The sequence below is a fragment of the Falco biarmicus genome, chromosome 7 (genome assembly GCF_023638135.1).
Source record: "Falco biarmicus isolate bFalBia1 chromosome 7, bFalBia1.pri, whole genome shotgun sequence".
Taxonomy (NCBI): Eukaryota; Metazoa; Chordata; class Aves; order Falconiformes; family Falconidae; genus Falco; species Falco biarmicus.
The window spans coordinates 52,557,667-52,582,098 of NC_079294.1; the positions used below are offsets into that span (position 1 = coordinate 52,557,667).

The following is a 24,432-nucleotide window of genomic DNA, read 5'->3' on the forward strand; positions in this document are numbered from 1 at the left end:
TGAGCGTTGCCCCCGGGGCCGGGCCGCCCTCCGCCGTGGCTGCGCGCCGGGAGCTGCCGCCGGCCCCGCCTCCAGCGCCGGCGGCCGGGCCGAGGCGGGCGCAGGCACCGCCCTCGCCGTTCCGCTTCCGGGCCAGGGGGCGGCCGCGGGGGCCCTGCCTGGTGCGGCCGCTGGGAGCGGGTGAGGCGCGGGGCCGGGGCCGGGCGCGCTGGGGCTGCCCGGGCGGGCTCCGGCGCCTGCCCGCGGGTTGGCGGGGGACGATGGGCCCGGGGGGCGGCGGGCCGCTCGGCCCCCTGCTCTTGCCTGTAATCCCCGTAAGGGCTTGGCGGGCGGCCGGGCCGGGCCGGGCGGGGGGCCTGAGCGGGCGGGCGGTGAGTGAAGGCGGGCGGCCCCGTGGCGGCGCGGCGCGGCCGTCGGGTGCGGGGGCATCTCGGTGCGGGCCGGCCGGGCCTGCAGCCTCCCCGGGCCGGGCCGCCGCTGCTTAGCGCTCCCAGCGGGGGTTCCTCTTGCCTCTGCTGTGCGTTGTACATTCGGGGCTGTGTTGCGGTGGGTTGATGTTTTTAAATGATTTTTTTTTTTTTTTTTTTTTTTTTTAACCCGAGAGCGAGCCGTGGCTGCCCGGGTGTGCGGCCCGCCCCGCTGAGCCATGGCCTACCAGCTGTACCGGAACACCACGCTGGGGAACAGCCTGCAGGAGAGCCTGGATGAGCTCATCCAGGTGCGTGGGGTGCGGTGCTGGGTGCTAACGGGGCAGGGCGGTCGCTGTATGGGGCGCTTGTGGCTGGCGGTTGGACAGCACGCTGGCTGGCATCAAAAGCTGTCGGTACTCGTTCATGTGGGAAGCCTTTTTCTTCACATTCAGAACAAAAAAAAGTTTTACGTAAGTGGCGTAATGCCCTGTTGCATGGCCCAGCAAATGAACACCCAGATTGACCTGGAACACTGTAATCCATTTCCTGCTCTTCTGGTTGTTTCCAATGAATATTTCGCAGAAGAAATCCATGTAGCGCCAAAAAGTCACATTAGCACACTGTTTCTTCACTCAGAGTTAAAACAAGAAAAAGAAAATAAGCACAGGAACATACTAGTTCTGTAAGTTGTTCTAGAGATCTGCCTCCCATGAACTTTGTTTTGATATTTTCAATTTTTACTGCATTTGTGAGTTTTCTTTGAAACAACTCAAATTTTTTTTTTTTTTTTTAAACTACTTTAGTCACAGCAGATCACTCCTCAGCTGGCCCTTCAGGTGCTACTTCAGTTTGATAAAGCTATAAATTCGGCATTGGCACAACGAGTCAGGAACAGAGTCAATTTCAGGGTAAGATAACAGCACATAAAAGTTCTTCATGAGGTACAGTAACTAAGCGTCGATGCAGAACGTCTTTAAAAGCTGTGTGCTCTAAGCAAAAACTTAGGAACTTCCATTTTGACTCTGAAATAGTGACTGTTTACATGTATATTCTGTATGCAGTTGTAAGGCTTGTTACCTTCTTATTCTGCCAGGGATCTTTTGAAGGAATGCAAAAATCAGAAAGAGATTGGGTGGGTGAGTGAAAGCAGGGGAAGGGGAAGAGGGGAATGCTTTGAGGGTAGCACTGCCATCCTCAGCGTCTTGCAGATGGGGAGGGAGACGTTTGCTTCTCTTAGTTGTACCTAGCAGAAGTAAGATGAGGCCGCATCTATAATGCGAAGAGAGACTAGAGAGTTGTAGAGCTACCTTTATGCAAGTCACTGGGTCATTTTGTTGCTATTTTCTGTAGATATCATAGAAAAATAAGTTTTTCTTTTGTTTTTGTGGGTTTTTTTCACAGCCAGCCACCTCAATTAGTATCAGATTGCTAAATGTGAACCTGATTGTTGTTTTCAGAAAAAAACCCAAGTTGTTCTGTCAACTTACGTCCTAACACTTCTACAGTCTGTGCAGAATGCATTAATGAAGTGAGAACTTAAGATTTTAGATTTTTAAACCATATAAATATGTTAAAAAGGGCATAACTTCTTTTGTCTAACACATGTAACTTGTTTGTCTGTAACGTAGTATAGAAAACTGTTCAGAATGTGTTTAGTGGATAAATTAAAAAAGTGTTACTTGGAGCTCAAGTTCAAGGGTATCAGCGTAAAATACGTGAAGGTGAAGGCCAAAAGCTTTACATATCAATGCCCTCCGTAATACATCAAACATGAGCGATACTGCTTTATGTCACATAGGTCAGTTTTGTCTTGATTTTTAATGAAAAGTATTACTTTATTTGAACAGTGGCAGAATTCATAGCTTATGATCACTGCTGTAACTGATTTTTCTTATGGCCTATGCTTTAAGAAATATTTTCTGATAATGGTTCTTTATACACATCAGAAAAGTTACAAAACTTCTTGGCGTACCCGTGAAGCTTCCCCTTGGACAGGCTTGAAAATTTCAGCCACTGGAGGGCATTTAAACTACAGTTTTCCTCAGAATTGCTTGCTTGCCAAGTTTGTACGCACTCAGGTTCACAGTTGGCTTTATGGCAAGGCTAGTTCTAGAAGGTATGTAGGTAGTAAACGTAATATTTTCTGTTACTTTTGGGATGTATGCTATAGAAAATGTCTCTTGTCTTTTTAAAGGGGTCTCTGAATACATACAGGTTCTGTGACAACGTATGGACATTTGTACTGAACGATGTTGAATTTAGGGAGGTCACTGAACTTGTGAAAGTGGATAAAGTGAAAATTGTAGCATGTGATGGAAAAAGTAAGTATGGAACATGATATAAATGAGCTGAGACACAAGACTTGATCATTTATAGAAAGCTTTGACCGAATGTATGATTAAAGTTAGATTGATTGTATTCAGATAAAAGTAGGGCTCAGCACTCCCTCTTGCATATGAGACATGAAACAAAAGCCAGCTAGATGCTTCCCTAACGCTTAAGCACTGAAATAGGAACGTGGTAGAGACTATTGTAGATCTGTTCTTGAGAACTACTTGGGTACTACTGAAGCAGTTAGAAAGTTGGAAGTAATCTTAATTGAATTTCTGTATGGTGATTTTTCTAGTGTTAACCTGTTAGTTAGAACAGCGCCATGTTTTACTGAATTCAAGGAGTGCTTCATCAGTCTGAGCAAGCAATTGTCTGAGAAAACTGTCTAAGCAATTGTTTGCTGGATTTGATAGTAGGGGACCTAAGCACATCAAAATCTAGAGCTAGCATTGACAATTTGTGTTACAAGATTTATATGTTGCTCAGCGGGCCCACTGTATGTACACTGCTTATGGGAGTTTATGTGTTTGACTGGATTACTTTTGTCAGTGTTCCTTGAAATTCTTTGCTGGAAAAAGTAATTCGGTGACTTCTGTGGCAAGCTGGTTTATAATTTTCAAAACCATCGATGTGGCAGAATATCAATAAAGACGTGTAAAATGGTGCCACTTGTTTCATCCTGGGGGCGTTACGCTAAAAGGAATAACTGAGAATGAAAAGGCTTTATTTGAATACACCCTAGACCTCTGGAACAGGTTCTTCATGGCTGCTTGATCCTGGATGATTACAATAGTCACTTCAAATTGTAGTTCTAAAGATTTGACAGAGTTTGTTTACTCAACTTCTGGTATTAGCCAAGCCTATAATCTTGCTCTGTTTATTTTTTGTGTGTTTATTATAGCTAGTAGAGGAAACCTTACTTTCCAAGTATTAGTCATTTTCACTCTAGATAAAAGTATGCAGGGAAGACTTAAAGAAGTGGGAGACTTGAAGTTGCTATTAGTGTTACAGCTTTTTTTTTCCCCACAAAAAGGTGACTTGCTGAAGGAATGCAGTAAACACTGACTTGTTTTTTTCCGTATCCAAGTTACGTATTTTTTCCGTAGTGCTAAGAACAAGAAAGCAATAGTGGTTGTAATACTGGAAGTTGCCCTGGTGTTTATTGGTGCTTCTGCCAAAAGTTCAGAACAGAGACTTGCTTTTGGTTTATGAGGATCATGCTCATTCTTGCATCTGTTTCATAACACATAATAAACTATATCTCACGCTCTGTAGGAGGTGATGCTACTGGATGTACAAAACCCTTTCTCTTTAGTAGATCTTGTGGTTTAGCTCGATGTGCTTGTGGCTGACTGCAGTGAGGTGTTGGTGTATCACTGCAAGTTAGAGCAAAGCTTCCTGTATGTTTAATGCCTTAATAGCAGATGATGTGTACGTGCACGACCTGGATGTTTTGTGCTGGCTCTTTTCAATGTTGCTAACAAGTGAAACGGCAAAAGCAGTTCATGCATCACATTGGTAGTGATGCCAAAACGGCACAGAGTAACTGCTCAGAGACTAATTTTGTCTTTAAGCAGCAAAGGTATTTATTTTGTGCAGTGTTGGGGAGCTAGCCGGTTCACACCAGGCAAACTAGCTCCAAAGTTTTCAGTGAAAAGTCAGGTAATTTATACGGTTTTTGTGAGAGGTTGCAACATCTTTACGTACATATTCATTTAATTTGGACATCTAATCATCATGTTCATAATAGGTGGGATTTAGGCAGAGCTTGAGGTGGAGCCTTCTAGAATCATCTTTTGGGGGGATTTTTGGGTGGTTGTTCCTTTCTTCAGCCTCACTCCTGGGGGTCGCTCAGTCTTCTTCCTGGCTTGAACTCGTCAACTTTCTTGTGTTCAACGGTCTCCTGAGTCATGGTCTTCTCATCTCCTTCAGATGCCCGCCTTATCTTTGTTTATGACTACCTAATTGTTCAGAGTACATTCCTTTAACTTTTCAGCAGGAAAAAAAAAAAAAAAAGTATTTGTCTTACCTCAACACAAACAGAGCATCACCCATAGCACTGTACCAAACTCATCCTGACTAATCTTCTTAAGACCTTGCTCTGTTTCATTCCCCCTTTTTCTTAAGACTTATGAATTCTTTTGTCAAGCTCCAAAGACAAAGGGTTTTGGTAGACATGCATCATTGCCCATATTATTTGTGTTCTTTTAATTATGGCATTTAGTTTATACCACAGACAGACATTCAAGAGGGAGAACAGGATCATTACTCCCAACATGATGAGTATGGGATGTATTAAATAGTGGAATACTTATGTTGCCTTAGGGGAATGTCCTGCGAAGATGCCCCACCAGTAATGTTCTCCTACTTGTTCTGCATCGACTAAGATAGATTTTATATCTTCAGAGTCATGCTTTACCTGCCAAAGCATGCGTTGGAATGTTCTGTTTACTTCTTGGACCAGTTTTTCTATGTCGGGGTGTCTGAGCATTGCTTTAAAGAGACTAATGTTCATGCCTATTTGTAATGTAGGTACATCATGATACAGGGTATAATCAGCTTCAGTTAACTGTCTAGTAGTTACAAGAACAACATAATCAAAATCGCAGCCTACAATTGTAGTAGAATTATATACAGAAAAATTAGTACCATTTGCCATTTTGTGACAATTATCGATAGTAACATTAACACAAGAAGTTCCAACACATGCACATCCATTTCCTACATAAAATACTTGTGGCTCGGCTTTAGTATGTGGAAACATTTCGAAAGTACACGTAGCCTTTTTGATATCTAAACACAGATCTTCAGTCTCTACTACTGCATTTTCACAGATGTATCCCAGCGGTTCCGTGGGGGTGCATGCTCGATGCTAACCGACTGCCGCTTGCCTTTGGTCCGATCATAACTTGCCCAGACATTATGGCCTCGGGGTCTGACAATGACTTTCTGGTGTATGGCTGCCAGTGTCAAAACAGGAAAGATTTTTTGTTCTTTTGCTGCACTAATTGTGAGCACCTATGCTTCAATTTGTTGTGGGTTGTAGGTGAAGTTTACTAGTTCCCACCAAGCCTGGTGATCTTTTTCAAATCGAGTGGTGAAGCTGGTTTTGGCTATTATTTCCCTTATTTCTTGAGATAGTATTCCTGATGTTCCTTCCCTTAGTATTCCTGCGGCTACAGATTGTACCCACTGCTGAGTTTGGATATGTTGTATAGCAAGTGCAACCTTTTTGCTAATGCCCCCAGTATAGTCGGTAATTTTGGTGAAATCCTCGGCTGTGTGTTTAGCTACTAATGTTAACTATTAACTGCCAATGACTGGGCTTCTGCTAATGTGAGCACAGATGATCTCAAGGGAACTTAGCTTTCCCAGGTCAGAAGGGACAGCACTGAGCCTGTTGACTAGTACTTCTTGGTCTATGATATCTAATACACCCAATCCTGGCCAATCCATCCTGCTGTATCTCTTTGAGTTCTAGTGTGGTGAGACCTAGTTGCTAGCCAGGCCTTCCATCCTTTAAGACCTTGTTGTATGTAAGGCTGGCAACCTTTTTGTATGCGAGATATATTTGCCTGGAAATTTATCTGAACTCTCTTTAGCGAATATGTGGGATCTAATAGTAGCTTTTGCTCATTTGAGTGCCTAATTACATAAGGTCCAATGAAGGTAAAGTTATGGACACTTTCACAGCTCATAAAAGGAGTTGTAGGTGTGTCAGTTGTCCCAATAAATGGTTTGACAGTTGTTTTAATAGGTGGCTTAGTAGTAGGACTTTCTTCAAGCTTAATGATAAACGTTTCAGAAGCACCTCTGTCTTTGCTAGCCCATAAGCACATAACTGAAACTGATTGATCTAACAATAGCTTAAGCTCGCACTGGTCTTGGTTTCTTTGATCCTCTTTAACGCTATCCCACAGGCAGGAAACTGGTCCTTCCTTTTTTTAGCCAAACATTATTGTCAATGTTTCCCATATGACCAAATGTAAGTGACCGGTTCTTCATAGGTGTTACTGTTAGCTTGACTTGATTTGTCTCTTGCCGTAACACGTTAACACCTTTACACCCTGTCTGGATCTCATCTTCCATTTTTCCTATTATGGTATTTACTGAACCCTGGATCTTATTCCAGTCTCGTTGCGTATACGACTTGTTGTGTAAAACATAAATGGCTAAACCTGGGTTAGGCCCTGGGCTAGTTGAGAGCAGCGCACCAACCCATGGAAGTGATTTGACAATTTGCGCATCAGACCATGGCCATTCTAGAGTGGGGCCTTGAGATAAGGTTATACTTGTCAAAAGTCCAAAAATTAGCATTGGGAGGGCTTGAGAGCAGGTACTTCTTTTTCGGAGGTCCATGGTTTCTCGGGAGCTTTCTTGACTCGGGAATAGTAAATCCAAGTCACTCTCTCTTTTATCCATACTGCTCTGAATGTAGTCAGCAACACCTGGAAGGGTCCATCCCACTTTTCTTGCAGAGGGTTTCCTGAAAAATTCTTAACATATACCAAATCACCAGGACTAAACGGATGTCGTTTATAGACAGCTTCCTTAGGTTGGTATTCTAACACCGCTGTAGTATTTTTATTTGTTTTCCTACAGTTATAACATAATCGTACACCTACTGGTTGCCTATTTGATCTAAAGCTTTGCTATTTACAACCTGCATCATATAGTGTCTGCCATACAAAATTTCAAATGGACTCAGCTTTTCTTTTGATCTTGGTTTGACCCTCAGCCTGATTGAAGCAATAGGTAAAGCTTGGTACCAATATAAGTTTGTTTCTTGGCATATTTTGGCAATTTGTTGTTTAGTGAGATGGTTCATCTTTTGTACTTGCCCACTTGCTTAGGGTCTGTAGGGTATATGCAATTGTCAGTTGATTTTTAATGCTTTACTTACTGCTTGCATGACTTGTGCACAAAAGTGTGAGCCCATATCTGAAGAGATGCTCTTAGGCACCCCAAATCGTGGTATGATTTCGTTCAACAGAACTTTAACCACTTCTCTCGACTTATTTGTTCTGCATGGAAAAGCTTCAGACCATCCAGAAAATGTATCAGTTAAAACCAAGAGATAGTGGTACCCCCCTTTTCTTGGGAGTTCGGAGAAATCAATTTGCCAAATTTCACCTGGGAATTGCCCTTTGTTTATTGCCCCTTGTTGTATTTTGGTTCCAGTATTTGGGTTATTTTTCAGACAAACCTCACATTGAGATGTGACCTGTTTATTGTGGTAAATAGGTTCGGTCCTGCTACTCTGACTCTTAAATGCTGATAAAGTGGGTCTAAGCCCCAGTAAGCCTTGTCGTGTTCTGCTTTTGCACATTGCCATACTAGTTCTTCTGGCAATACTAACTGTCCCATTTTCAGTTGACCCCACCCATTGTCCAATTGCTTATCTTCATTTTCATGTATCCACTTATAGTCTGTCTCTTGATATTCTGGCTGAAAATCTGTGTCTAGTTTTTCTGGCACTAGAGCTGCTACTGATAATTCTTTGCTTCTTGCAGCAGCTAATTTAGCTTCTACATCAGCTTTTCTGTTACCTATTTCTAGAACGCTGTTACCCTTCAGGGGTCCCCTACAATGCATTATAGCCACCCGTGCTGGGAGTTGGACGGCTTGAACAATTGTAGGATCTCCTCTGCATGCTTTATGGCTTTTCCTTGGGCAGTCAGTAGCCCTTGTTCTTCCCAGATCGCTCCATGGGCATGGATGATAGCAAAGGCATGTTTAGAATCAGTCCATAGATTTATTCGCGTTCCGCTTGCCAGTTCAAGAGCTCGGGTGAGAGCTATCAGTTCTGCTTTCTGGGCTGAAGTCCCAGCAGGCAAAGGATTTGATTCGATTACCTGTTCCATGGTGGTGACTGCAGAGCCATCTGTCCTTACACCTTGCTTTACAAAGCTGCTGCCATCCGAGAACCAGTTGTCTGCATCCTGGAACGGCTCTTCTTTGAGGTCTGGGCGGCTGGAGTACACTGCCTCGATGGTCTCCAAGCAGTCATGGACGACAGGTTTAACTGAAATTCTTCCTTCTAGGAATGAAGCTGGATTGGCAGTGTTAGTTACCTGAATGGTTACATCATCTGATTCAGCTAGGATCGCCTGGTATTTCAGGAACCAGAAAGGTGACAACTAACAGTTACCATTTTGTTCCAGTACTGCTGATACAGTGTGGGACACCAACACAGTCATTTTCTGTCCCATTGTAAGTTTCCTGGCTTCTTCTGTATCCACTACCACTGCAGGCACTGCTCTCAGGCAGGCAGGCCATCCTTCTCTTACTTCATCCAACTGCTTGGAGAAGTATGCCACAGCTCTTCTGTATGGCCCTAATTGCTGAGCCAGGACCCCTAAAGCCACTCCTTGACGTTCATGCGAGAATAACCAAAAGGGCTTCGTCACGTCAGGTAAACCCAGTGCTGGAGCTATCATGAGTTCTCGTTTCAGTCGTTTGAAGGCTTAGTCTGTCTCGGGGGTCCAAATTATGCGATTTTTGGTTATTTTCAGTAGATCATATAAAGGCTTTGCAAGTAGTCCATACTGATACATCTGTAAACAACACCAACCTGTCATTCCTAGGAAGGCTCGTAGATCTCTCACCATTTCAGGTCTGGGTGTCTGGCACATAGCTTCCTTCCTTGCCGTTCCCAGGGAACGTTGTCCGCCGGAGACTTCATATCCCAGGTATACCGCTTTTTCTTGCACCAACCGTGCTTTCTGTTGGGAGACTCTATAACCGTTTAAACCCAAGAAGTTTAAAAGAGAGATTGTCCACTGCACACTCAGTCGCTATTAATAAGTCATCTACATATTGGAGAAGAATGCCATCTCCCGGCGGCTGCTGCTGTTGTTCCAGCTCCTTGACTAGTTGGTTACCAAACAAAGTGGGACTATTTTTGAATCCCCGTGGTAAAACCGTCCAGAAAGTTGCATCTTTCTCCCTCTATTGACAGTTTCCCATTCAACAAAAATCTTCTGACTTTCCTAAGCTAGGGGTAGACAGAAGAAGGCATCTTTTAAATCTAACACTGTGAACCAAATCAAATTATCTCTTAATTTTGTTGAAAGTGTATAGGGGTTTGCTACCACGGGGTGTAAGGTTTTAATTATCTCGTTTATTGCCCTTAAATCTTGAACTAGTTTATAAGTTCCGTTTGGTTTCTTGACTGGGAGAATTGGGGTGTTAAAAGCCCCAATTTCAAAAAGTTTTCAATTATTGGTTCAATTCCTTTTCTGTCTTCTAACCTCAATGGATATTGTTTCCTGACTACTGGCTTTGCTCCTGATAATAATTCTATCTGAGCAGGTGTTGCCTGTTTTGACTTACTGTGTACGTCGGTAGCCCATACTAAGGGATACACTTGATTTAAAATTTGACTGATATTTTGATTGTCTTGCTCTGGCTTTACGGAGCTCATGACTAAACTCAGGGCTACTATTAATTTTTCTTCATTTACCTGAAATTCAAGTTTACCTTTTTCAAATTTTATCACAGCTCCCAGGTTTTCCAACAAATCTCTACCCAACAGAGGTGTTGGGGAATTCGGCAGGTATAAAAATTTATGAATTCCCATTTGTTTCCCAACTTTGTATTTGAGGGATTTCAGAAAGAAAGCCTTTTCTGCTTGGCCTGTTGCTCCCATGACTTGAACAAATTCATCACTTTTAGGCAGTAGTTCTTGATATAAAACCAAAAATGTGGCTCCAGTGTTGATCAGAAAGTCTAATTCTTTTTCACCTTCTCCTAGCTCAATTTTAACTAGTGGGTCTGCTAGGGAATGACTCACTGGTCCCCCTCATTCACTATTCTGATGAGCGATGATAGTTCAATGATAGCGATGATTTGCCAGTTTAGGACAGTCTTGCTTCCAGTGACCTGTTTGTAGGCAATAGGAACACTGGTTTTGTCCTATTCTTGCGTGCTGGGAGGGAAAGCTTCCTTTCCCTCATGTGGTCTGGCCTCGTGTTGCCTGACCTTGACTTCTTGGTCATGGAAAGTTCAAATTTTGAGTTATAGCAGCTACCACAACCCTCGCCAATTTCCTATCTTCCTTTTTGTCTCTGTTGTTGTACACTCTCCAAGCTTCTGCCATTAATGTCTTTAAATCCCTATTATCGAGTTCTTTGATTTTCTGCAATCTTTTTCTAATATCAGGGTTGCTTTGTCCTATTAACAAACCCACTGACTGCTGCTTACCTGCATCTGAGGGTGGATCCAGGGTGGTGTATTTTCTCATGGCTGCTCTAAGCCTGTCTAAGAATGCAGTTGGGGTCTCATCTCACCCTTGCTTCCCATTGTACAGGGCAGCCCAGTTTACTGCCTTGGGTATGGCACTTTCCAATCCCAATTGCACTAACAATCTGTACCTAACCAGTAATCTATACTGGTCTGGATTATTTGGATCCCAGTTGGGATTCACTAATGGGAAATGTTCATCAATGGTATGTTGTAAGGTACCAGTTGCAATTTGTCCCTGCACATGACTCCTTGCAGTTTTTATTACAAGTTCTTTTTCTGTCTCTGTTGGCTCTGATAACATTAGGTCCACATCTTGCCAGTCGATATCCTGGTTTTTCACAATTAGTTTAAATCTCTTAGCTACTTTACTTGGATCTTCCTTAAAGTTTTTAGCTTCTTCCCTCCAGCTGTCCAGATCACTTATGAAAAAGGTGGTTTTACCTTTGCTGGGTTACCTGTGGGTGCTACCACTTCTCATGAGGGAGCAACCACATGTCTGGCATTGGTTTTAGCTTTAGCTTTAACCCCAGTTTTGCTTTTAGCTTTCTGTCCCACAGTTCGACTACGAGTGTAGTGGGTACTACTTACCCCTTCATCTGGGTTCTCTAAGCACTCTGCTATACTCTCAGAATCTTTTTCTCTGGGCTTCTGGCATCTAGTCCAGATCCCTGCGGGCTATCCTGCCTAGCTGGGTCAGGTCTCCTCCCATAATAAGCTGACTGAAGCTCTTGAGAATCAGTGATGCTTTCCTCATCACTTTCTCTTTTTCCTAGCTTAAGACACTGCTGTCCGATACTAAAGCATCACAGCAGCACTTTTTTGGTTCATGATTTTTCTGACTTTTTTCTAGTGCCAAAACAAAGGGTCTTGTGGTGGGATATTTATTCCACAATTCTACTGCCAATCGAGTTTATTTCTTACGGTGAAAAACATATCTGCGTACATTACCTCATCCCCCTTCTGTTCTTTATGGAGAAACAGTGTAAGCTGTAAAATTATGTTGTAATTAAGACTTCCTTTGGGCAGCCATTTTTCACCATCACCTAATGTATACAGAGGCCACCAATTCTGACAGTATTTTATAAATGTCTTTTTGTTCAGATTTCCTCTGGGAGTTCCACCTAATTCTTTCCAATGCTTCAAAATACATCCCAGGGGTGTTCTGGTATTTATTTCTTTGCTGGGTCTGCTCCACATCACCCTAATGAGTCTGGTATATCTATCTACAATGTATGTTACTACTGGCGGCACCGTACTTACCTCAGAGCATACACCACAACTCAACACCTCTATTTAGCCTTATTTCTTGGTCTTTTTTGGGGGGAGATAATGTATCTTAGACACTTGCCACCTTTTGCTCGAGTATACAGACAGCACCTACGACACCAAGTGCAGAGGCTAGTTCATGCTTTTTCCCAAACGATGTTAATTCTAATATTTTGTCTATAGTCTCCCCCCTCTTGTTCCTCAGATTAAATCAAATTATCAAATACTCCGAGCATCGGTAACATACCATCCCTATATAAGGATCATGAGCCCACATAGGTTCCCAGTTACTAAAGTTCTCAATTACTAGTGGTTCATATCCCTTCCATCTTAAATGTTTTAAAATTTATGCAATATACCCTCTTAATTCTACAAGCAATTCTCGCTATTGTATCTCCTGCTCTAATTCTAATTGTGCTAGGCTCCAGGCAGTATCCTCCAGCTGAGTGGGTTTCTTATAAAACTCTGGTTCTTGTCTCAAAATATTTCTCAATCTATTCCACCACTTCATATATTGAATTATCAATCGCTTCATCCATGTCTGGCTGGCCCCCTCGCGGGGAACACGGACACACAGATTGGGACTCCTCACCCGCTTTGCAGTTGAGCTGCGTCTCTCACACCCATCGCACTCTGGGCTCGTCCTCAGTCACACAGGGTGTTAGCATGTACGAGGGACCGTGCACTTACAACATACAGCTCCAGGGATTATAAAATTTACAAGACCAGTTTGCGTTACCACACAGTCACAAGATGTCGCTGTGGACCGCAAAGTTCACATTCCATAGCCATCTGAGTGAATTCTTAGAACACATACCTATGGGTGGAGCGACAATAGAATCTCCCCACTGGGTCTCTTCTAAGCTTTGACTGGCCCCACATCTGATACAATACAAATTCACTGTTCAATTCAGTCCTGTCTCCTGTGTTCCTCTTGGTCCTAATACATATTTACTACAATTGTTGCACAGAGCTCATATATAATGAACAGTTGCAAAAAGGGCAAATTCTAATTTTGGGTCCTAAACGGCGTGGTAAGTTCTCAGCCACTCGCTCAGAATTACTTCCCATAAAAGAACCTTAACTCCAATCTTGAACATAAAACAAGACAGCACATAGAACAAACAAAACACAGAGCGCTACTTCAGTTGTTACATTCCAGGAATTCCTAACAAGACAAGAAGAAAACTGAAAGGAAACTTAATGTTTTACCTTCCCAAATCTTATGGCAACCAAAAGGAAGTTTTACTTTCCCAAAAATACATAACACACCAGATAGGGGCTGCTACCCCTTTCAGAAGGCGTCCCTTTTCATAACCCTGCGAGGACAGCATCCTGTCTTCATCTTAAGGGCTAAATTCAACCAAGGTTAAACCAAAGAACAAATATAAATACCTTTTATGTTGAGCAGAAGTCCTTGTCCACCTGTGTGAGAAGCCGAGGGGTAGGGGAGTCTTGGTGACTGAAGATCCAGTCGGGGGCCCCTGAGGGTCCCCAGGACCCTGGATTCCAGCACTGGCGGAGAATCTCCTGCCTGGCTCACAAAAATGATGCCAAAACGGCACAGAGTAACTGCTGAGAGACTAATTTTGTCTTTAAGCAGCAAAGGTATTTATTTTGTGCAGTGTTGGGCAGCTAGCCGGTTCACACCAGGCAAACTAGCTCCAAAGTTTTCAGTGAAAAGTCAGGTAATTTATACGGTTTTTGTGAGAGGTTGCAACATCTTTACATACATATTCATTTAATTTGGACATCTAATCATCATGTTCATAATAGGTGGGATTTAGGCAGAGCTTGAGGTGGAGCCTTCTAGAATCATCTTTTGGGGGGATTTTTGGGTGGTTGTTCCGTTCTTCAGCCTCACTCCTGGGGGTCGCTCAGTCTTCTTCCTGGCTTGAACTCGTCAACTTTCTTGTGTTCAACGGTCTCCTGAGTCATGGTCTTCTCATCTCCTTCAGATGCCCGCCTTATCTTTGTTTATGACTACCTAATTGTTGAGAGTTCATTCCTTTAACATCATCAGCAGAACAGAGCATCACCCAGGGCATTGTACCAAACTCATCCTGACTAATCTTTTTAAGACTTTGCTCTGTTTCAGTAGCAGTAGAGGGAACTGGGTAGATAGAGAACATGTTTTAAAATGCGTGAGGAGTGCTTTTGAGCTTGGGGGAGGTATTGGAGAATGGTATTGGTTCTCTTTAATTTATACTCAGCTGTAGTGGGAGTATGTATTCCTCACACTTTTCTTTTTTTTTTCTTTTTTTTCCCTAGACACTGGTTCCAATACTGCAGAATGAATAGAACCGTGGTTTGTCTGCAATATTTTCTGTTAATATGCGGCACTTTCTGGACGGAAGCATGGGAAAGGACTGTGTTCATACTTAATTCTTGTGATGCAAGTGTGAGTTAGTCCATACTAGAAAGCATCACAGAATGACAGCGGAAGAAATACCTGTAGCATTTCTTCAGTTCACCTTATAGGGCATGAATACAATGTTAATTTTTTTTTTATTATTTTTTTTTTAATTACAACAGATGCTGTTGCCTTTTTTGTTCAAAATAATTTCTGTAATAAACTTTTATTTAAAAACTTGTGAATGAGTGATCATTGGAAAACTTTGTTTAAAAACAATAATTAATATATATTCTCCCAGTGTTGTCTAAGCATGTTTAATGTTGCAAATGCAACAGGTTTTCAGTCACAGGGTTCTGAGTATGTTTGCACTGATTAGTATTGCAAGCAATGGCTGTTTCAGAATGATGGGGAAGGACATCAACAGAAGCTTAGCAGCTCATGCTGGCCACTGTACTTCTCTTGTTTGTTACTGCATCTTTCTATCTATGTATAATTTGTCCACTTGGTACCCTTTGTTACTGCATCACTCTCTGTGTTTGTCCATTTGGTACACTCTGCTCTTAATAGATTAACTCAAGTATTAAAGTTACTGCACAGCGAATCAAATTGAAATTGGGTGCAGGAGGGAACATTGCCACAAAGGATGAGGAAAAGGCTGAGATACTTAATGCCTTCTTTGCCTCAGTCTTTAATAGTAAGACCAGTTATTCTCAGGGTACTCAGCCTCCTGAGCTCGGGAAGACTGGGACGAGGAGGTGCAGAATGAAGTCTCCACATTCCAGGAGGAAACAGTTGCTGACCTGCTGCTCCACTTAGATGCACACAAGTCTGTCGAGCTGGATGGGATCCATCTGAGGCTACCGAGGGAGCTGGCGGAGGAGCTTGCCAAGCCACTTTTCCTCAGCATCCCTGGCCAGCTGGGGAGGTCCCAGAAGACTGGCAGTTAGCCAGTGTGATGCCCACCTACAAGAAAGGCTGGAAGGAGGATCCAGTGAGCCACAGGCCTGTCAGCCTGGCCTCAGTGCTGGGGAAGGCCATGGAGCAGCTCATCCTGAGTGCCATCACGCGGCATGTGCAGGACGGGGGATCAGGCCCAGCCAGGCAGGGTTATGAAAGGCAGGTCCTGCTTGAAAAATGGATCTACGACGAGATGACCTTGCCTAGTGGATGAGGGAAAGGCTGTGGATGGTGTCTGCCAGGACCCTTAGTAAAGCCTTTGATACCATCTCCCACAGCATTCTGGAGAAACTGGCTGCTCATGGTTTGGATGGGTGTACTTTACCCTGGCTAAAAAGCTGGCTGGATGTCCGAGCCCAAAGAGTGATAGTCAATGGAGTTACATCCTGCTGGCAACGGGGCCCAACGTGTTCTGCAGGGCTCAGTACTGGGGCCAATCCTGTTTAATGTCTTATTGACGATCTGGACAGGGGGATCAAGTGCACCCTCAGTAAGTTTACAAATTACAGAAAGGTGGGGGGAGTGTTGATCTGCTGGGGGGCAGGAGGCTCTGCAGAGGGGCCTGGGCAGGCCGGGCCTATGGGCCGAGGCCAGTTGTGTGAGGTTCCGCCACTGCCGGGCCCTGCCCGTGGAGCACAGCGACCCCAGGCAGCTGCGGGCTGGGGCAGGGGGCTGGGAAACTGGAAAGGTCCTGGGGGGCTGACGGCTGAACATGAGCCCCCAGTGTGCCCAGGTCGTCAAGGAGGCCAACAGCATCCTGGCTCATATCTGAAATACCATGGCCAGCAGGACCAGGGAAGTGACTGCCCCCCTGTACCCAGCAGTGGTGAGGCTGCACCTTGAACACTTTGGTTTTGGGCCCCTCGCTGCAAGAGGGACATAGGGGTGTGGGAGCGTGACCAGAGAAGGGCAACAGAGAGCTGGGGAAGGGTTTTATGAGGAGCAGCTGATGGAACTGGGATTGTTTAGCTTGGAGAAAAGGGGGTTCAGGGGGACCTTATTGTTCTCTACAACTACCTAAAAGGAGGCTGTAGCAGGTGGGGGTCGGTCTCTTCTCCCAGGTAACAAGCGACAGGACAGGAAGAAATGGTCTCAAATTACACCAGGGGAGGTTTAGGTTAGATATTAGGAAAAGTCTCTTCCCTGAAAGGGTGGTGAAGCACTGGCACAGGCTGCCCAGGGAGGTGGTGGGACCACCATCCCTGGAAGTGTTTAAAAAAATGCATAGATGCGGTGCTTAGGGACACGGTTTAGTGATGGACTGAGCAGTCCTGGGTTAATGGTTGGACTTGATGAGCTCAAAGGTCTTTTCCAACATAAATGATTCAAGGATTCCATGAAATAATGAAAGTGAGTCTCCTAACATTGCACTATAATCTCAACCAATGTTAGTGCTGCTTGTTTTAATGCTTTTCAAAATGTTTTTTTTTCTATTTATGTGGAATACATTTAATGGGACACGTGGCCAACAGGATTTCTCTGAAAGAGTCAAGCTATGAATTTTGAGATACCAAACGGATAACTTTGTTCTTTTTAGACTTAAACATTCCACCAAATAACTCCACTCAAGGAACCCTGAAAATAGTTTCTTTACTAGAGGTATGAATATAATGTACTGACAGCTCAGTTGTCTGACTGAACAGCAGTGACTGTTCCAGTGCGGTCATAGGAATGCTAGCTGCCTTGACAGTGTCAAATTCATCTATTTTTGACAACAGGCTACTTACAGACCACTAGAAACTGGAAACCTTACAGAATAGTAGCCAGGGCATAACTCATTTCAGATCAGTCAAAATCTTTGTTTTATCAGCTACACATGCTGAAACTAGAGCATAAGTTACATATTGAAACTTTTCTCTACATGTCACTGGCCCACTCAATTAAAATAATAAAGCTTTAGTATCTCTTCTAATACCTTTCCATACTGATACATTACAGTTCCCTAAATCCTACATTTGCACATGATATATATTTGGGGTTTAGTTAACTTCTGCTTCCCTCACTTCAAGTGAGAAAGGAGTTCACAAACTTGCTTGCTAGACTGTTCCAAGTATTACGTTTACCACTAATTTTTTTGTTTCATGTCTATGCTAAACGTCCATTGCTGCAAACTGAAGATTGGTGACTTACCATTTTTGAAACCAGAACAGACCATTGCTCTGATTTGAGCAGCACACTTAAGTCTGTTGAGGTCATTATCTTAAAGGATGCAAATGTATATTGATACTGTGGTTTTCTCTTCGTCTACATCATACTCAATCTTTCAGGTTTAAACATTTTTTTGTTGTCTAATAATCATGTAAACTGAATTTCAGCCCTTATAAAAGTTTTCTGTTTCTACCTCCAACTCTTTGCAGTATCTTCCTGTCTCTGGACAGAAACTTCTCAATCTCCAGTTCTCTGTAGCCACTGGACTCCCTCCTAATAAAAAGAGTTACACATTTTGTTCCAATTAAGTGTGCATTAGCATATTTACTATAGCATTTTCCATTAAAAATAAATATAACAGAGAAGTACAATTGTACTGATGATGTGATATTATTGTGTGGAATGGATTTATGTTTACATTTCATTGATACTCTTCTACCAGGCTTCTCTTTGTGTTTCCAACAGTTGCACACTGCTACTCTTGCACTCGTGCTATCTTAGCTGTTAATTAAAAGGAAAATAAATATTTAACTAAAAAAGAAAATAATGTAATGAAAATATATTCCAAGAGAAATTACAAATGAAAGGAGAAATAATTCTGCTGACAAAGATGTCTGCTACTTAGCAATCAGTGAAATTCAAGTCAGTGTGAGCAGGAACCAGAAATGATTATGTTCACCTATAATTCAGGACAACTTTACTGACTTGATTGAAAAAAGAAGTTACAGTCCCATTGAAGCGCTAGACTTGGTCCTTTGGAAAGAGAAGGTGATGGGATACTCCCTGTGCTGGTGCATAACAGTAATACTTTGTATTGCATACTCTCCTTCTCTGGTGGTTCCTATTCAGTGTGAAAACAGATTTGAGTATTGCCTTGCCTTGTAAGGAAGCATTTGAAAAGGAGATGGACATTCTGAGAAGAATTTAAATGCTCTGTGCCTGAGTCTTTCTGCATTTACTGCAAATGCTTAAGTGACACTGATGTTAGCTTGTTGTTTAGCCTGAGTTAAGTGAGCAGCAAAAAGTGACACAGATGAAAAATACAGCACGTTGTGCATGCTTCTGACCTATTCCAAGATTTTTCATTTTTGTTAATAACAATGTAGTCCTAAAAGAAATCCACAACATACTTTAAAGATTTTTTAGCAACTGGGATGGTTTGGGGCAAGAAGCAATCTGTTCTCGGGCACAGTGATAATAGAGGGACTGTGTGCTGGGGGAATCTGTGTAATTTAGTCTGTGAAAGGCTGGAAAGCATGCACAAATGGGGAGTAAGGGAATGTTTTAGGTGAAACAGTGAACACATGAGTAGGAACAAGTGGGCAGTCATAACGTGCTTCTGTTATCTAGACATGCCTACCTCCAGCCACAAGGCTGGGAAGGGCTTTCACACACAACAGGAAGAGAGAAGTTACCAAACAAAAATGTACCCTGAACGTTTTGTATTGCTGCTGCCTGGCTATTTATTGGTGGTATTAGCAGCTTTTTTTCACATCTAGTTAATGTTTTCTTATCACTGTTTAAAATTTTCTGGTAACATAAGCTAGCTTTGATTGATTATGATAAATGCATCAAGCTGTTGTTTTTCAAACCACTTGTTTTCCACTCTCATGGTGGAATCATTTGTGTTTTCTGTGTACTCTGTATTTAATTTACAAAATAAATATTTTGTTCTATGTTTGTCTACTTATTGTTCCTAAAACTAGCTTACATGTGCATCTTCTGTCTCCTTCATGACAGTGCAGTGTTAGGCAATGCAGGTATCGGAAATTTTTGCATCTGTGGGATGTTTCTAAGCATGGAATTCAAATGTGGATGCGTACAGAATACTGAGTTTACCTGGGCACACAAAGAAAAGAATGAAGTTTTGTTATCAGTGCTAATCTTTGCTCTTGTGGTCTGTTGTCCTTGAGAGCCAAAGGGCAAGCTGAGCTAAGCAACAGAAGAGCATTTGGCAGCCTTGTTCTGTGTATGGTTATGTTATGGTGCAGAAGCTGCAGGTACAGCTTCTTTAGTGTTTATTTGTTCAATGAATATACTGTTGAAAACTGCAGAAGTTAGTGTTGGTTTTGTGTATGTGAAGAAACAACATGAATGTGGGTTGCTTTATGGTTTCTAAACTAAACCTCACACAGGTATGCAGTTCCAACTTTATCTGGCTTTTTCCTGTATTTTGTTTGGAAATATTCTCCGTCCCTAGCTTAGCTCTAGTTTCTCTCTTTTGTTGTTGTTGTTTCTGAATGATCCTTTTTTTCTTAAACAACCCATTCAGCATAAGGTATTTACCCTGTGAACTCTGCCATCCCTTTTGGAGACAGCTCTTGAGGTACAATGAGGTGTAACTAATTCCTGCGAATAACATTTTTGATGTCTAGAATTGCTGTAGTGATGCCTCAGGGACTACGCCTATGCGATGAAGTCTGCTGCCTGCTCACCACAGAAGAGAAGCTTGCCTATGCTTCTGGAGGAATTAATTCCTGCAAAGCTCACAGCTGCCAGCACAGGCTCTGACACTGCCTTGGCAGCACACATTCTTTTGAGCTCTAACCATGTTTCTGGGGTGGTGTTTGTCCAGGACCCGTATCTGCTGCTTCTGTGGAGGCTGCTTCCATTCACTGAAGGAGAGGGGAGCAAAGACAAGGTAAGGGGATCTGGTGCCAATATTATTTCTGCTTTTTATCGCTTTAGTCTCCATAACTTTCTTGCCACTTGTATTTTTTCTCTTTGAATTTCAGCTAATCGCTCCATGTTCATATGATTAATATGCTTTGTGGTTTTGGAAGATTTGTTGAATTACACCTAGAAGTGTTAACTGCACTTTTGTTATACGAAGCTATTTTAATACACAGCAGAAGACAAGCCATCTCACCTGCTACAGCATCAGCATACTCACTGCTGCCTATATAGTTCTGTCTTCCTTACCTGTAGTTTTATGGACTCGTTCATTTATTTGTTTTTTTGTTGATTTTCTTCAGAAAGGTCACAGTTTCTCCTGCCTATCAGTAGCGAAGTAAAAGATACCTTTGCACCTTGACCTGGAATGGATGTTTCTATGTAGAAAGGAAATTAGCTGAAAGATAGTGAAGAAAAGGAATGAATAAACACCAATACAGAAGTAGCTGTGGGTGACGGCCTTTGTTTAAATATGGCTTCCAAGAAAAACAGTTTTGTGGATTCCTTCAGTGCACAAAACAGCCGTTATCTGAAGTAAGCTGTTTGCTGAGTCAGGGATGTCAATACCTCAGTACCTGACTTTACATGTTATCAGAGAGACAGAAATTAAAGGCAAGAGCAGACCAGGAAGAATTTATGATGAATTCCCAGAACACAATTTAATCAGCAGCATTACATACTTTTTACACAATGACTAGTTACAATGAGGTAAATGTTACTCAAAACACAGATCTTTTTGGATCTCAGCAGCTTAGGAGATAGTATCTCAGTTAAGATACTAGTGACTTGGTTTGCTTTTCTGTACTCTAAAAGTTCTGGAGTGGGGGTGGGGGTGTAGGAAAAGTAGGAACATGGTAAAAAGCATTTTAACCTTAATAAGACTTTATTGGGAGATACGGACTTTTCCTTCACTGTAACTTAAAGGGTGATTAGGAAAATAGCTTTGGCCAAAGATAAATTTACAAAGATAAATTAATTAATAAATTAGCCATTTTGGCTTAGTAGGTAGTAAGTCACAGACATATGAATAATTTGGCTTTCACCTTGTGCTAAAAGAGCCTGCACTATTCAAGGAAGTAGAAAATAGTTCACTAGAGTCTAGTTAATGTTTCATTAATTGCTGTTACAGTCTGAAGAAAAAGGACACCCTAACCCCATTCCCTGAATCGATTTTACTCATGACTGCAAATACTTTACTGGTATTTTCTTCCTATAGGTCATGTTTCCTTCTGGTTTGTTCAGAATTTATTACCTAGTTTCCTCTGAATTTATTTCAGTTGACCCATCTCTTTATTATAGGACAATTCAGAGATGATCATATGGAGTATGAAAGACATGCAAAGCAAGAAGCAACAGACTAACTACAGTTAAGATGAGCTGTTCATGGACCCACTGTGTAAATACATATTATGCCAGTTTCAGCTCACATCAAGTTGTTCTTGTAAAAATAAAGTGAAAACCACCTGGAAATAAAATACACATTAAAGCCAGGTGAGTTTTAAAAAATATCTGTTATTAGATTTCAGAATTGTAGTTTCACCTTCTTCCTGTGCATATCTTGAAAGATAAATGGCAATTTGCAGCATAGTTCGTCCTTAAACAACTGGTGGTTTATTTAAAGGTCAGATTGTTAGTTAACAATTGATTATAGACAGAAGTGTCAGAAGTAGGTTTTCATCCTCTCACTAGACAAAGTTAACACTAACATTTCCGATATGGCTATATTTCCAATTTGGATAGCTCCAAGATTTTACTGGTGAAGTTCATATGGGGTTTAACCTGTTTTTTTGGAGGTGGCCCTATATTCTGTGCTATACTCTGGGCTAAAGTTTGTCCTTCCCTATTTAAAGTTTATTCTTTTTTCAGTTCTGCAACTAACCTTGGCAAGTTACATCCTTTCTTTGTGCCCTGTTGCCTAATATGCTCGCTATCTTGTTTCTAAGATACTTTGAGATCTTTGGAATACAAAGTTCTGTGTTACAGTTGAGTGATTTTTTAATTTATTGTATGACATGTATTGTAAAGATAAGGAGACATAATTTTTTTTTCCTTTTTTCTTTTCTGTATCACTGCTTTGGCATGTCACTGCACTCATAAATCTGACTCAAATCTCTAATGTCTTTGGAAGGGGAAATGCTGAGAACATTCCTTTGTAAGATTCTTTTTGTCTTAGTTCACCTTCAGAATTTGGGAGTAGTCTCATTCTTTCAGAAGGAATTAAGTCACTTCTAAAAGAAGAGGGTCATTTGAAAGCAAATTTGCACAAGATACGCCTTTGTTTATGGAACCACATGATCGGAGATAAATTATGAGTAATAACATCAACAGAAACTGAAAATTTTCGTTGAATCAAGAAAATGGGATGTGGAAGTTCACAGATTGTTTACACCTCCAGATAATAATGCCAGAACATTCATTTTCATACCAATCAGTGATCTCTTTGAATGGGGAGGGCTGTGTAGGTAGGTGTCTGCTGTTCCTCTTAGTGTGCCACCAAGCAGCTTTTCTGGTGTGCTGGTTTCAATCGAGGCCTTCATATTCTACGGGCAAGCTCCTTCAAATGTGGATAAATGCTTAGATTCCTTGTCCTCAGGTCTGATCAGGAAGAGCATAGATTGCAACAAGTAACATTAAAAAAAAAATTATTTTGCCTTTGCTAAAAGAGTTGAAGAGTTACCATGGAACAGGTTTGAAGTGTCGTGTCCCGTGCCCGTCCCGTCCCGTCCCCCGTCCCCCCGCCCCCCCAATCTAAATACTTGTCTCTGTCTCCATCTGTAACATTTTCTGTCAGGGCAGTGTCTGTCAATAATAGATGAAACACTTATTTAAATAGTGTGTACAACCACTACTTCATATTTCTAAGAAACAGCTGAAGAAGTTCAACATATTTACAGAGTGAAGGGGATAAAAATTACTGTTAACGAATCTGTAAGTAACCTGTAATTATGTATCTTTCTTGACAGGTATGTTTGCAAAATGAGAGAAGATCCCTCTTTTAACAGTCTTTCACTATTTCAGGCTGGGGTTCCTTCCACTGCCTAAACATCTTGCTTTCTGTAGGTGCTCAGAAGGTTCTTTGAGAAAGAAATTATTTAGGTTGTCTTAGAGACATCCATTTCATAGATGGGTATGGTTTTGATGCAATTCCTTAGAACAGAGAAGTATGAGGGGTTTTTTCTCTCCATGCAGGTGCACCTTTTTTTCCTCCATTTTCCAAGGGAAAATGGCAGCACCTTGCCAGTCAGAAACACACTGACCCCACTCTGCCTGATTTAGTCCAGAAACTTGAACATATCCCAATCCCCCAAATGAACCGCTGGTAGTAGTTTACCATTTGGGGCTAATATGTATTAATTTAAAGTAAATGAAAGAGCTCCAACAAGCAAAAGCAGACTAGGCAGCAGTGGTTAGATGCCCTCCTCTGTGCTGGGAGACTTGAGTTCTCATCCTGAGTCACCAGAGAAGTTTTGTTTGTTCTAAAAGAATGTATTAGACGTTTGGCATTTAATGTTGAATTTGCTGCTGAAAGCATTTTCAAATGTTCTGTGTTACTGTCAGGTTAGCATAAAGCTTTAACCTCTGTTGTAGCAAATGTCTGTTTACACAAGATGGAAAGTTTCCCACTGGGACCAGCAATCCTATTACTTTGCTCTTTTTGAACAAACAAATGCCCAATAATATGTTTGGTATTTATGTTTGAGAGCTTTTTTTGGCAGTAGTTTGGGGGGGTGGGGAGTGTACCCTGTAACGTTTGCTGTGAAATCACCATGGCATTTTAAAAATCAGCATTTTACAACCAAGTTCATCTTAAAATGTCAAACAAAATTGCAGTGACACACTTTTTCAAGTCAGTTATTTCATCTTCTCATCCTATTTAAAGCAATGTTGTAAAGATCTGTGTGACTGCAGTCATCACTTAACGTCACTTAAATGTAGCCTGGTGCTGTGGAACTGCTTCAGATATTCTTTGTATAATGCTAATCCTCCACTGGACACCTTTAATTTATAAATTGAGGTGAGAGTGTTTACTGACAATAAAAATTA

The 24,432-nt window shown here is 41.9% G+C and overlaps 1 protein-coding gene across 2 annotated transcripts; it reads left to right on the top strand.

The window, feature by feature from the left end:
* Positions 1-45: 45 nt before the first annotated feature.
* GTF2A2 (general transcription factor IIA subunit 2) lies at positions 46-14,848 on the top strand. 2 transcript variants are annotated; one of them, XM_056345157.1, is made up of 5 exons: positions 46-180; positions 603-718; positions 1,214-1,318; positions 2,605-2,731; positions 14,526-14,848. In XM_056345157.1, the coding sequence occupies exons 2-5, from the start codon at positions 647-649 to the stop codon at positions 14,549-14,551; spliced, it is 330 nt and encodes a 109-aa protein (XP_056201132.1). In that variant the 5' UTR covers positions 46-180; positions 603-646; the 3' UTR covers positions 14,552-14,848. The 2 variants fall into 2 exon arrangements, with proteins under 2 accessions (XP_056201132.1, XP_056201133.1); XM_056345158.1 differs by lacking the exon at positions 46-180 and adding an exon at positions 296-314.
* The last annotated feature ends 9,584 nt before the right edge of the window (positions 14,849-24,432 follow it).